At 44.5% G+C, this 14,226-nt stretch overlaps 1 protein-coding gene across 1 annotated transcript in view; it reads left to right on the top strand.

The window, feature by feature from the left end:
- The window catches only part of LOC139655949 (titin-like), a 225,562-nt gene that overhangs the window by 151,624 nt on the left and 59,712 nt on the right, over nt 1-14,226 (top strand). Inside the window, 14 exon segments of the mRNA XM_071533376.1 lie at nt 78-3,047; nt 3,192-3,512; nt 3,879-4,163; nt 4,694-4,999; nt 5,217-5,344; nt 6,206-6,380; nt 6,473-6,748; nt 7,846-8,145; nt 8,866-9,168; nt 9,524-9,862; nt 10,259-10,546; nt 11,496-11,798; nt 12,417-12,719; nt 13,529-13,834. Coding sequence (XP_071389477.1) covers nt 78-3,047; nt 3,192-3,512; nt 3,879-4,163; nt 4,694-4,999; nt 5,217-5,344; nt 6,206-6,380; nt 6,473-6,748; nt 7,846-8,145; nt 8,866-9,168; nt 9,524-9,862; nt 10,259-10,546; nt 11,496-11,798; nt 12,417-12,719; nt 13,529-13,834 — 6,603 coding nt within the window.

The raw sequence follows: 14,226 nt of genomic DNA on the forward strand, positions 1-14,226 counted from the left end.
ATTCAAAATATGTGACATTGTCCTCATTCACAGGCCTCAAAAGTCCTAATATTGTTGCCCTTATATTCTCTTTCTAGTGGCACCAACTATTGAAGTTGATGTGAAGCTTATTGAGGGTCTTGTCGTCAAAGCCGGCAGCACTATTGTTCTGCCAGCCAAGATGAAAGGAATCCCCGTTCCTACCGCCAGGTGGATGAGCGACGGCAAGGAGATTGCGTCCGAGGGCCACTATAAAATTGAGTCCGCTGAATCCTCCACCATCCTCAGTATCCCTGAGTGTGTGAGAGGCGACACTGGAGAGTACATTCTCACTGTGTCCAACCCAGCAGGCAGCAAGACTGTCGCCCTGCATGTCACCGTGCTGGATATTCCCGGCCCACCCATCGGACCTGTCAATATCTTGGAGGTCACCCCTGACCACATGATGGTCCAGTGGAGGGCACCCAAGGATGATGGCGGCACGCCTATTACCAACTACGTGGTGGAGAAGAAGGATGTGAAGAAACCATGGGAGCCCTGGTCCGTCGTCAGCTCCAGCGGCACCAGCACCAAGGCCAAGGTGTCCAGGCTGGAGAAGGGTCGCGAGTATATCGTCCGTGTCCGTGCTGAGAACAAGATCGGCATTGGAGCTGGGCTTGAGAGTCCTCCCACTATTGCCAAGCACATGTTCAATCCTCCTGGTCCACCAGGCCCACCTGAGTGCTCTGACATCACAGAGAATGCCGTGACAGTGGAGTGGTCTCTGCCTGACTATGACGGAGGCAGCCCCATCAGCGGCTATGTGATTGAGCGCAGAGAGATGACAGGAAAGTGGATCCGTGTCAACAAGACTCCTGTGCTGGATCTCAGATACAGAGTCTCAGGCCTGTTTGAGGGCAACAGCTATGAATTCAGGGTATTTGCTGAAAACGTTGCTGGCATCAGCGGTCCTTCTCCCATCTCTGACCCCATCAAGGCCACCCGTGCCCTCACCAAACCCGGACCTCCTGGCAGTCCCAAACTCAAGGACTGGAGCAAGTCCTACGCCGACATCTGCTGGACTAAGCCAACCAGAGATGGAGGCAGCCCCATCCTGGGGTACGTGGTTGAGGCACAGAAGTCAGGTAGCGCCCAATGGGATAGAATCAACAAGGACCTCATCAAGATGTGTGCCTACAGGGTGCCAGGCCTCATTGAAGGAATGGAGTACAGACTCCGCATCAGAGCCACCAACAAGATCGGAGACAGTGAACCCAGGGAGCTGACACAGACCATCTTGGCAAAGGACATCCTGGTGCCCCCAGAGGTTGTTGTCGATGTGTCGTGCCGTGACTCTCTGACAGTCAGGGCAGGACAGATCATCAGCTTGATCACTAGGGTGAAGGGCAGACCTGACCCAGAGATCACATGGACCAAAGATGCCAGAGCCATGACCAGGGAAAAGCGCATTGAGATGAACAACAACTACCCTCTGTGTGAGCTGGTCATCTCTGATGCAGTCAGGTCAGACTATGGTAAATATGCCATCATCGCCAAGAACAGCAGCGGACAGGCACAGGCCACCATTCTTGTCAATGTGCTCGACACACCAGGGGCTTGCCAGAACCTGAAGGTGGCCTACCCAACCAAGAAGTCCTGCATGGTGTCCTGGGAGAACCCTGAGGACAATGGAGGTACTGAGATCACTCAATACATCATTGAGTGCCGTCAGCCTAGTCAGAGAGGATGGACTGTGGTCTCCAGTGACTGCACCAAGCGCATGATAAAGGCACCTCTCACTGAAGGCTGTGAATACTTCTTCCGTGTGAGTGCAGAGAATAAGATTGGTGCTGGTCCATCCACTGAGAGCAAAACAGCTGTGCTGGCTGTTGATCCCATTGAGAAGCCTGGTGAACCGATTGACTTCCAGATCGCTGAGATTGGCAAGACCTTCTGCTTCCTCAAGTGGAAGAAGCCAGACTATGATGGAGGTAGCCGTAACCTGGGTTACCACGTTGAGAAGAAGCCAAAGGAGGCTGAGGACTGGGAAAGGCTGCACAAGGGTGCCATCAAGGAGACTCACTTCATGGCTGACAGGTGCATTGAAAACCAGATCTACCAGTTCAGGGTTCAGACTAAGAATGAAGGAGGTGAGAGCAACTGGGTGACCACCGCTGAGGTCTTGGTTAAGGAGCAGCTGGTGGAGCCTGAGATTAAGATCAAACTGGACGGAACCCTAGTGGTCAAGGCCGGAGACTCCATTCCCATTGAGGCGACAGTCAAGGGCAAGCCCCAGCCTGAAGTCAAATGGACAAGGGATGACAGCACAGAGGAGATCAAGAAGGGTCCCAGGCTTCAGATTGAAGCTGGCACTGACTTCTCCAAGCTGCTGCTTACAGGCGCCAGGCGCACTGACAGCGGCAAATATGTTATTAGTGCCACTAACAGCGCAGGAACCTGCTCTGCTCATGCCAAGGTCAATGTACTGGACAGACCTGGTCCTATCAGGGATCTAAAGGTGTCCGGCATCACCATCGATAGGTGCCACCTGGCCTGGGAAGTCCCTGAGGATGATGGTGGCTGTGAGATCTACAACTACATCATTGAGAAATGTGAGACCAAGAGGGGAGTCTGGTCTGTCCACTCCAATGCTGTCATCACCAACAAAGCTAACGTCACCCGTCTTATTGAGGGCAACGAGTATATCTTCAGAGTCCGTGCTGAAAATAAGATGGGCCCCGGCCCTGCAGTGCAGAGTGAGGCCATTGTCGCCGGCACCCAGTTCAGCGCACCTGGGGCTCCTGAAACTCCAGAGGTCACCAAGATTGCCAGGGAAGAGATGACTGTGCAGTGGTCAGAGCCCGAGAAAGATGGCGGTAAGCCAATCATAGGTTACCTCCTGGAGAAGAGGGAGGAGCATGCCATGAGATGGTCTCCCGTCAACAAGGATCCAATCCCTGCAACTCGCCTGACTGTTACTGGACTCCTGCCGCTGCATGACTACCAGTATAGAGTCAAGGCTGTCAATGAAATCGGGGCTGGCAACGCAAGCAAGCCCTCACGTGCCATCACTGCCAAGGATGCAGTTGGTATGTAACCAGTCCTTACATTTGCATTCTGTTTCATAGTGTGCAGTGTTTTGCAATCACATCTAACTGATAGCAATTGTATTTCACGGTAGTATTACCAAAATCCATGGCTCCATGCTCACACACTACTATATCTTCTTACAGAGCCTCCTGCACCTCCTACCAACATGAAGGTTCTGGACAGCACTAAGTCCACCATCACCTTGGGCTGGACCAAGCCTGTATCTGATGGCGGAGCTCCCCTCATCGGCTATGTGGTGGAGATGAGAGTGAGGGGAACCGGCAAGAAAGGAGACGACGGTTGGAAGAGGTGCAACGTAGCGGCTCAGCTGATAGTGTGCGAGTTCACTGTCACCAGCCTGGACGAGAAGCTGGAGTACGAATTCAGAGTGTCGGCTCAGAACCAGGTGGGCATGAGCCTGCCGTGTGACCTGGAGGGAGCCGTGATGCCCAGGGAGATTCTAGGTGAGGACTTGATCATAGTAGAGTTGTATTACATTCATAACAACAAAAACATTCCTATAGTTCCATATTTTCCATAGTTCCATTCCACAGTTGTCCCCCACAATGAAATAGGGGGAGGGACTATGGATCTGCCCCAGTCCGTCCGTTGATCCAACATGCACAATATCTCATACGTCACTGATCAAAAAACAGTGACATCTTTGGCACTGATTGTCCCAGAAGTGGATGGCATGTTTACTGTTGCCTTGTTTTGGTTTTACATCTAAGCTCAGTGTTATTGCTATGATAACACAAAAATTAATTTGTCATTGAGATATAATTCCTGCTTATAACATCATGCTGATTCCTTTTCTGTCCTGCCAACAGAGGCACCAGAGATCGACTTGGACGCCAACCTGAAGCAGGGTCTGACGGTGAGAGCCGGCTGCCCCATCAGACTGTGTGCCACCATCAGAGGTAGACCGCCTCCCAAAGTCACCTGGAGGAGGATGGGCATAGACAACGTGGTGAGGAAAGGACATGTGGACATCATCGACACCATGACCTTCCTGGTCATCCCCGACAGCACCCGCGACGACTCCGGCAAATACTGCCTGACGGTGCAGAGTGCTGCTGGAGAGAAGGCCGTGTTCGTCAACGTCAAGGTTCTGGGTACGTTCTAGTGCCTGGTTCTGATTTTACAATAATGTAATGATGTAATTTTCTCTGTTGCCATCAGGGCGTCGTTATGTTTTACCTGCTTGTAAAACTAACCGCCATTCAAAATCGTTTATCCCCTCTGCAATCCGACTTGCTCCGTAGGTTTTTTTTTTATTTATGTATTTTTTTTATTATCTGATTTTTTATTGTGTTTACCAAGTTTATTTATCAACATTATTTATAGATTCTATTCCACATTTTAGCTCCTTGGTGTATTGTTTGTTTGTATGTTGTTGGATGTTGCTGTGTTTTTCTGTGTACAACAAGCTGAGTAACCAAACAAAAAAAAAAAGCTAAAAAAAAAAATATATATATATATATGCCTTAACCCTAACCCTAACCCTGAAGACAAAAATAATAGTCAACCATTATAATGAAAATTTACTTAAAGAGGTTGATATAAAAAGAGGTTAAAGACATAAATATGACATAATACTGACTTTAGAAAAACTAAATCTGTCCAAATCTGTTTTTCCCAACAGACACCCCAGGGCCTGTGATGAACATGGAGGTAACAGACATCAAACAGACCTCCGCCATGCTGTCCTGGAACCCTCCGGAGGTCGACGGCGGCAGCGAGGTCACTCACTACGTTGTTGAGAAGCGTGAGATCGACCGCAAGACCTGGGCGACCGTCAAGTCCGAAGTTGCGTTGGATAAGATTCCCTTCAAGGTCGGCGGTCTGATGCCGGGCACCGAGTACTACTTCAGAGTCACAGCCGTCAACCAGTACGGTCCTGGAGTCCACAAGGTCTCTCCGACCTCCTACATGGCTTCTGATCCTGTCAGTACGTATCGTTTCTTACTCTCTACTCTACGTGACACCAGAACATTGAGGTCATGCCCATCTTAAAAACAAGACTGCGCTTTGTTGCCTCTGCGATGCACTTGGTAACTTTGCTGTATACTGTAAAGATAGTTATTACTACTATATAAATATATTATATTCCTTCAAATCGGTCATCGGTAACACCTTCACACATCCATCTAATGTCCTTTTTTTAGGCAAGCCCGATCCTTGTCAGAAGATTGAGGTTCTGGAGATCACTAAGAACAGTGCCACAGTGGGCTGGGTGAAGCCCATGAGGGACGGAGGAGCCAAGATCGATGGTTATGTGATCGAGTACATCGAGGTCAAACCTCCTCCAGCGCCTCCAGCACCTGTGGAGGTTTGTTTTTGGTTTTTTTTGTTGGTTTTTTTTAAATTGGTGCAAAAAGAAAACAGTACAACAATGATTGAATGATTGAAACGGGGATAAAATACACAAGGGCAAACAATGAATAAACAGCAACAGGGTGACGTACAGCACTTGACATGGTACATATATAAAACAAAACAAAATAAAACAAAATAAAACAAAACAAACAAGGATGAAATAGTCATAATAATTATGATGATAGTGACATCATGCAGTTACTGCGATTTAAATTAATGTTTTACGGAAGATCTATTATAGAGCGCGTGTTTATATGTATGATTGTGTGCGTATGGGAGAGAAGAGAAAAAATAAATAATAATAATAATACATATATTGAAGAATGAATAATAAATAGGTAATAATAAGGGAAGAATGGAAAATAAATAAATAAATAAATGGTTTGTAATTGATATTTAGAAGTGTCCGCTAGGCTGTGGAGGTTTGTTGTGTGACTGGACTGGGTTTTATGTGATTGATTCTCTCTACTTCAGGAAACCTTCTCAACAAGCCCCCTTTCCGCGTTATCTTACACAAGTCATCTTACAAGTTCTATTATTGTACATTGTGCATATGACTGCGCTAAATACTGTTGTTTTACATGCTGAAATGAACCGCCTAACCAAACCACTTGACGAGCCCCAGTGTGCCCTAAATCTACAATTTCAGTTCAAGCAATTATTGTGTGTGAACTTGAAATGTGTAAATCAATAATATGCAACCCTGAACTCCCTAAAGGTTCCAGAGGGAGAGGCGCCTCCTCCCCCGGCTCCAGCGCCTGTGGTGGAGGAGGAAGAGGTGGAGCCTGAGAAGGAGGTGTGGAACGCCTACACCACAGTGAAAGGTCTGTCCATCGCCATCAGCGGCCTGAAGGAGGGCAAGAGGTACAAGTTCAGAGTGGCTGCCAAGAACATCATGGGCTGCAGCTTGTTCACCGAGACGAGAGAAGCAGTCGAGATCAAAGAACAGATGTGTAAGTTACCACCGCAAATATATACACAAATACAATATTCTGCATCCACCTTCCCTCAAAACTAATCAATAATTCTCACTCCCTCCTCACAGTGGAGCCTAAGATCGTCATGGCGGAGACGGTGAGCGCCAGAGCCGGAGCCAAGCTCAGGGTGGAGGCGCTGGTCTCGGGAAAACCGGCTCCGACCTGCAAGTGGATGCGCGGCGAAGACAAGGTGGTCTCGTCCAGCCGCCTGGCCGTGCACAAGTCCGGAAACCTGTGTGTGCTGATCATCAAGGACGTGTCCCGCACGGACAGCGGGGAGTACAGTCTGGTGGCTGAGAACAGCTCCGCCAAGGTGGACCAGGCCCTGAAGATCATCATCAGAGGTCAGTGGTCCCAAATAATGCAGAGATCAGGAAACAGCGTGTACAACTTTGACAAATAATTTATCTTAGAATAAGGTCCAACGGATTGAATTTAGAAAGAAATGACCAGCACTCTCCAAGTGTACGGACTAATACGTCTTCTTTTATTCTTCAAACACGACAGCAGCAACAGACAAATACTAATATGCTGTTTGAAGAACAAATGAAGACGTATTGATTTGATTTGATTTTTTATTAGGATCTCTTTTAGCCCAACTGGGCTATTCTTCCAAGAGTCCTCAACATAAAACCATCACTTTAATAGATACAAACAGATTATTACTCTTATTACAATTAAAACTCTTAAAACCCACAATTAGCCCCATACACAGTGCAACACACACACACAAAAAAACCAAAAACATTTAAACATTAAAACAACAAAGTACAACAATTGATGTCCTGTATACAGCAGGGAATCCACCTTATATACAATGAACTATATCATCATTAACTACATATTTCTATTGTCTCACATACATTAACTTAAGATATTTTTTTAAATGATTCATAGCCATTACCCTAGTGGTGTCAGGTAGTTTATTCCACCTTTGACAAGCCTGATAAGAGAATGCTCTTTTATCAAGCTCTAATTTTGTCTTTGGCATAACATAATTTGTGCCTGTAGTTGTTCTTGTATGGACAGAATGTCAATCTCTCACCAAATGGAGTCGGTCATAAATAGCTCTTGGTATCTTCGTATGATGTACATTATAAAATAAACCCAAAAGGCTTTTGTCAATGGTGTCATTTACAGCCAACCACCCTAGAGTACTATGTAATTCAGTCACTGGGGTGTCATACGCACATCTCAAGACAGTTCTAGCTGCCTCATTCTGTCCCATAAGTCCACACATTTGGAGTGCTTCTCATTTCTTTCTAAATTACCAAATAATATAATCATAATACATGATTAAATATACCAGTAGTAGGTAAGGATGACAAAAGAATACAGCAAAACAAATCAACACAAAGAAAAATAATAAACATAAAATAATGCTCAGCGTAAATATGTTTTACATTTTTATAGCAGGTGTTTCCTTCCTCTGTGTTTTCAGATATCCCCGGTCCTCCCGAGGGTCCGGTGGGGATCAGCGACATCGACTCGGACGCCTGCTCTCTGTCCTGGAACAAGCCGCTGGAGGACGGAGGCAGCAACATCACCAACTACGTGGTGGAGAAGTGTGACGTGAGCAGAGGAGACTGGGTCACGGCCCTCTCCTCCTGCGGGAAGACCGGCTGCAGGCTGGGGAAGCTCATCCCGGGGAAGGAGTACGTGTTCCGCATCCGCGCAGAGAACCGCTTCGGCATCTCAGACCCCATCCAGTCCGACCGGATGGTCGCCAAGTTCCCCTTCGGTGCGTTTCACAGAATCATCGCTGGTCATATTTTTTAGGCTTGCTTTTATGTGATTTTTTTATTTTTACTATTATAATGTAACAATATATTATTTTACTATTATGATTTAATATTTATGTTTTGCTTTTATTTGATTATTAAAGGACTTTGTTAACTCGTAAAAAGGTCCCATACAAATAATTTAGGTAACGCTTTACAATAAGGGTCACTAAGTTAAGGGTTAGTTAATGCTTAATAAGCATTAACTAACCCTTAATTAACAGTTAACTAATGTGTAATTTACTAATGGTGTTCATGTTAACTAAGGTATTAATTTATACATTATTTAATAGTTTATAAAGCTGACTATTAAATAATGTATAAATTAATACCTTAGTTAACATGAACAATATTAGTAAATGATTACCAGACACATTAGTTAACTGTTAATTAAGGGTTAGTTAATGTTTATTAAGCATTAACTAACCCTTAACTTAGTGACCCTTATTGTAAAGCGTTACCGATTATTAAAGGACTTTGTTAACTCGTAAAAAGGTCCCATACAAATAGTTTATTATAATTATTGTCTTTTAAAACACAAATTGTGTGTCTGAGATCAGTTGCTCATGTTATTTTCATCAGATAACATGCGCTCGTCTGAATAGAAAACCAGACTTAATCCGATCTAGCCATTTGACACACATGATCGATGTTAATTCCGTGTCTTTTTCTGTCACCAGATGTTCCCGGCGAGCCCCTCAACTGCCGCATCAACAAGACCAACAAGGACTGCATGTTCGTGGCCTGGGACCAGCCCGAGAGCGACGGCGGCAGCCCCGTCACAGGATACTACATCGAGCGCAAGGAGAGGAACAGCCTGCTGTGGGTGAAGGCCAACGACACCGTGGTGCGCACCACCGAGTACCCGTGCGCCGGCCTGATCGAGGGGCTGGAGTACACCTTCAGAGTGTCCGCCATCAACCGCGCCGGCCAGGGCAAGCCCAGCAAGAAGACCGACTTCGTCACCGCCAGGACGCCCGTCGGTACGTTCGCCGGCAGCCTCTACGCAATAACTGGACGTGTCATAACTGTGCTCCAAAAAACTGATTTCACACTGAGGAATTCATGAGAAACACATGTAGCATCTTTAAAATACAAAGCATTTTGCCATATACATAATGTGTATATGCCATTATGTTTTTTTGTTGTTGTTGTTTTTTTTTTTTTTGTATGTATGTATGTTACAAAACATGTTGAAACGATTTGAGGATCTACTGTTTACAATGTGGACAAACACCAATAAAAAGAATTTTGAAAAAAAAAAAAATACAAAGCATTACATGAAAATATGATCTTTAAAGTAATATATATTTTTTTTTTGTTCCTTCTGCTTCACAGACACGCCGGGTAAACCAGACATCCTGGACGTGACCAAGAACTCGGTGACTCTGGTTTGGACCCGTCCCAAGAACGACGGCGGCAGTAAGATCGTGGGATACTACGTGGAGGCCATGAGGCTGCCAGGGGACAGCTGGGTGCGCTGCAACACCAGCAGCCAGAACGTCCCGAGGGAGGAGTACACCGTGACCGGCCTGGAGCGGGACCTGCAGTACCAGTTCAGAGTCATCGCTAAGACCGCCGTCAACATGAGCAAACCCTCCGAGCCCACAGACCCTTTTTGATTTTAACCGACCTGTTGCTGCTATTTGGAAAGTGAAAACCTCGTGTCTCCAAACAGTGATCCTTCAATTTAAGTTCAAATATGAAAATCTCAAAAATTTGAGTTACACTTGACAACAGCACTATGAACTTATTCTTATGTATGACAAAAGTCTCTGGTAATATCTGCAGGGACAGAGGATTATTGACATACCACACACTCATAATGTTAGATGATCTTTGTCCAAACTAAGAGATTTTAAAGAATGATGAGTGCAATATGACTCAGTAGATTCAATTTTGATCTTCATTTATAGTTTCATATTAAGAATTATTTCTCATGTGAAAATCTATTTCATGTAGCATGTCTAACCTGGACAGCCTGAATGAGGCAAAATAAAACAAGGTCAATGATATGATGTGAGTCTCTCACACAGCCAACGCTTAACCTTCACCTCTTGCGTCTGAACACAGTGCCTCCGAGGGTGGAGCTCAACGCCAAGATGCAGAAGGGCGTGACGGTGAAGGCCGGCGCCACGGTCCTCCTGGAGGCCGAGGTGTTCGGTAAGCCCATGCCCAAGGTGACCTGGAAGAGAGGAGACGACAGCCTGAAGTCGGCCACGGGCCAGCTCATCACCCACCAGAGGCACCGGTTCCAGCTGGAGATGACCGGAGTCACCAAGGAGCACACGGGGACCTACACCGTCCTGGCCGAGAACGCCAGCGGCTCCAAGGCCGTCACCGTGGAGGTCAAGGTCCTGGGTGAGCACCTTCATGTGTTTTTGATTCTGTACATCAAACTCATTGGTTAAGTTTGTGTAAGTACTGTACTCCCTGCTAAGGACTTAGTTACTATACATTCTTCCAAATTTTTAATTCATATTTTCTAGATATATATAGGTATATATTGAATCCGATACCGCGTTCACATCGGAAGAATTGGAAGAACGGAACGGCGTCTCGTTGCTACAACTTGAAAGCGTTCATGTGTTTATCTCATTAGAATTCCCATATCCAAGATCATTTTGGATATCAACTGCAGCAGACATTATTTTTCACTTTGATTGTATTACTGTGAGTGAATATAACCGGCCATTTTGATTTTTAATATCTTTGACTGCCAACCTTGGTGGATTCACTGCCATGTTTGATGCTTGTGTTGACACACTTCCACAATTTGTGCCAAGTGGGAGACATCGGAGCCCACAAAAAAAATCCCACATTGTCATTTTTAGTAGTATTTTTATTTTTTTTTATCTCTGATGTCTCTAAAATGTTTTTTTATTTTTTTATTTTTTTTTATTTATTTATTTATTTATTTTTATTAGAGACCGACATGGCAATGAACAGATAGTTACAGATGTTTAGTCTCTCGTTTTTTTTTTTTTTTTTTTTTTTTTTTCCCCTCCCCTCACGTCTGGTTTCCCACCCATAATCCAAGGTACATATATAGGAAATTCAAATTAAAATGACTAAGAGCATAGCAACATAGTGATATATACATTGAGTTTCAATAGAACTTTGAGATAAAAATAAATACGCTCAATTACACAAAGTTGAATGGAGTTGGGTAAACGGGAGGAGAGAAACCAAAACAAAAACAACAAAGAAATAAAAATAATAAAATAAAACAAAACAATAAGAGCAAAAATTACAATAAATCATTTTGACTAGGAGGTTGACGCAAAACACACGTTTCCTGTCTCCTCAGATTGCCCCGGCCCTCCCGCCAGCGTCAAATGCAGCGAGGCGTTCGCCACCAGCATCAAAGTGGCCTGGGAGCCTCCGCTGAAGGACGGCGGCGCCCCGATCACCCACTACATCCTGGACAAGCGTGAGACCAGCAGAGCCAACTGGGCCCAGGTCGCCGCCAAGATCAAGGGCGACGTCCACGAGCTGAACGTGGAGAAGCTGATCGAGGGTCGCGAGTACCAGTTCAGAGTCCGTGCCGAGAACACCTGGGGGGTGGGAGAGGCCTTCGTCACCAACCCCGTCATCGCCATGAATCCGTTCAGTGAGTCTGACCTTTCCATCGTGGTCCCCCGGTGCTTCCTCTAGTCTAGATTCAAGGACAATGGGGGAAAAAATTGTCAAACAAAAACCAAAAACCAAATAGATGAAGTCTTAACACCTACAGTATATCCTGTCACACTGGAGTCCACAATTGTGTGTATCTGAAAACTGTAAACCTATTATTAATCTCTATACTCACCACTCTATACGGCACACTTGTGGTCAAACTACAAAAAAGCAAGCTTACAGAGACTTCAAGTAGCTTATAATGATGCCATGAGAATATTACTTAAAAGACCTAGATGGTGTAGTGCAGGTGAAATGTTTGTGGCTGCAGGAGTCAATACCTCTGCCGGCTTAATGACTCTGTAAATGAAATCATCTTGGTTTTATCAAACATAAGGTTTAGTACGATACGCTACCAATCCCAGCTGTGGAGACATTGGTACAGTTGTCTCTTTGTAAGACATTAATATATACTTTAAACCATGATCTTTTATTGATCCTTTGTATGTAATTCATTTTTATCTGGACCCTGAGTCTGAAATAAAGTTTGAATTGAACTGAATTGAATCTCTGACTATCTAAACTAAAAACCAAACCCTGTTATCACTTCCAGCTGTCCCTGGCCCATGCGAGGCCCCGGTGATCACCAACGTGACCAAAGACCACATGACCGTGAGCTGGAAGGAGCCGGCGGACGACGGGAAATCCACCATCCTGGGCTACATGCTGGAGAAGAAGGAGGCCAAGGAGATCAACTGGACCAAGATGAACAGGAAGCCCATGACAGAGCGGATGCTGGAGGCCACCGGCCTCACCGAGGGAGTCGAGTACGAGTTCAGAGTCACCGCCGTCAACCTGGCCGGACCCGGCAAGGCCAGCGAGCCGTCCGCCGGCACCTACGCCCAGGACCCCATCAGTGAGTCCTGAAACCTCTGGACACTCCTCCCATTGCTGTTAGCCCATTTGTATATCAGACTTCAAATTCATTTAGAAAGTAGAAGTTAAACTGAAAAGTCGATACTTTTGGAAGTCAAATTCAATTTTCATTGTTAAATCCAAAATAGCCTTTTTATAAAGTGAAATAGTCTGAAAGCTTATTTCCCTCTTAATGAGAAAAAAATATATACTGTTACTCAAAACGATGAAAATATAATGATAATAATAAGTGTATTTATATAGCACTTTTCTTTTACAAAGTGCTTTACATAAAAAAATGAAAGAAAAGATGACTAACAATTACAATAAAGCAAAACAAGGGATAAGTAAAGCAGCAATATATTGAATAAAAGGCAAATAAAAGTTAAACCAATAAAGCCATAAAAACAAAGATAAAACACAGGTAAAAAGGTGTAGGTAAAAGAATAAATCAATAAAACTATATGGTAACACTTTACAATAAAGGTCACTAAGTTAAGGGTTAGTTAATGCTTAATTAACAGTTAACTAATGTGTAATTTACAAATGGTTTTCATGGTAACTAAGGTGTTAATTTATACATTATTTAATAGTTTATAAAGATGGCTATTAAATAATGTATAAATTAATACCTTAGTTAACATGAACACCATTAGTAAATGATTACCAGACACATTAGTTAACTGTTAATTAACCGCTTAATTAATGTACCCTTATTGTAAAGTGTTACCAACTACATTTATATTATTAATATATTAACCTAACTGACTCTATCCAGTGTAACCTGAGTGTGTGTGTGCTCTGCCCCAGCTCCTCCCGGCCCTGTGGTGAACCCCAGTGTGACCGACACCACCCACTGCACCATCAGCCTCACCTGGACCGCCCCGGCCAACAACGGAGGAAGCCCCGTCCTGGGATACCTGGTGGAGTGCAAGCGGACCGACGCCGCCGACTGGATCCGCTGCAACGTCCCCAAGAACCTGCAGGACACGAACTACGTCGTCCAGAACCTCATCCACAAGTCGGAGTACCAGTGCCGCATCACCGCCGTCAACAAGGTCGGCTTCAGCGAGCCGTGCGAAGTCCCCGGCAAACACGTCGCCAAGGACATCGTCGGTACGTTTGATTTTCATTTTTCTGATTTGAATGCTGCATGGCGCTGAGTGTAAGCACCTAAAAAAAAAAAAAAAAAGCATACAAGATTTTCCATATTCAACCTGGTAACACTTTACAATAAGGGTCACTAAGTTAAGGGTTAGTTAATGCTTAATAAGCATGAACTAACCCTTAATTAACAGTTAACTAATGTGTAATTTACTAATGGTGTTCATGTTAACTAAGGTATTAATTTATACATGATTTAATAGTCATCTTTATAAACTATTAAATAATGTATAAATTAATACCTTAGTTAACATGAACACCATTAGTAAATTACACATTAGTTAACTGTTAATTAAGCATTAACTAACCCTTATTAAGCATTAATTAACCCTTAACTTAGTGAC

Source organism: Centroberyx affinis, unplaced genomic scaffold (genome assembly GCF_046629955.1).
Source record: "Centroberyx affinis isolate AG114_WGS23_722 - 3 ecotype Tasmania unplaced genomic scaffold, CSIRO-AGI_Caff_v1 ptg002362l_1, whole genome shotgun sequence".
In the NCBI taxonomy this organism is placed as follows: domain Eukaryota; kingdom Metazoa; phylum Chordata; class Actinopteri; order Beryciformes; family Berycidae; genus Centroberyx; species Centroberyx affinis.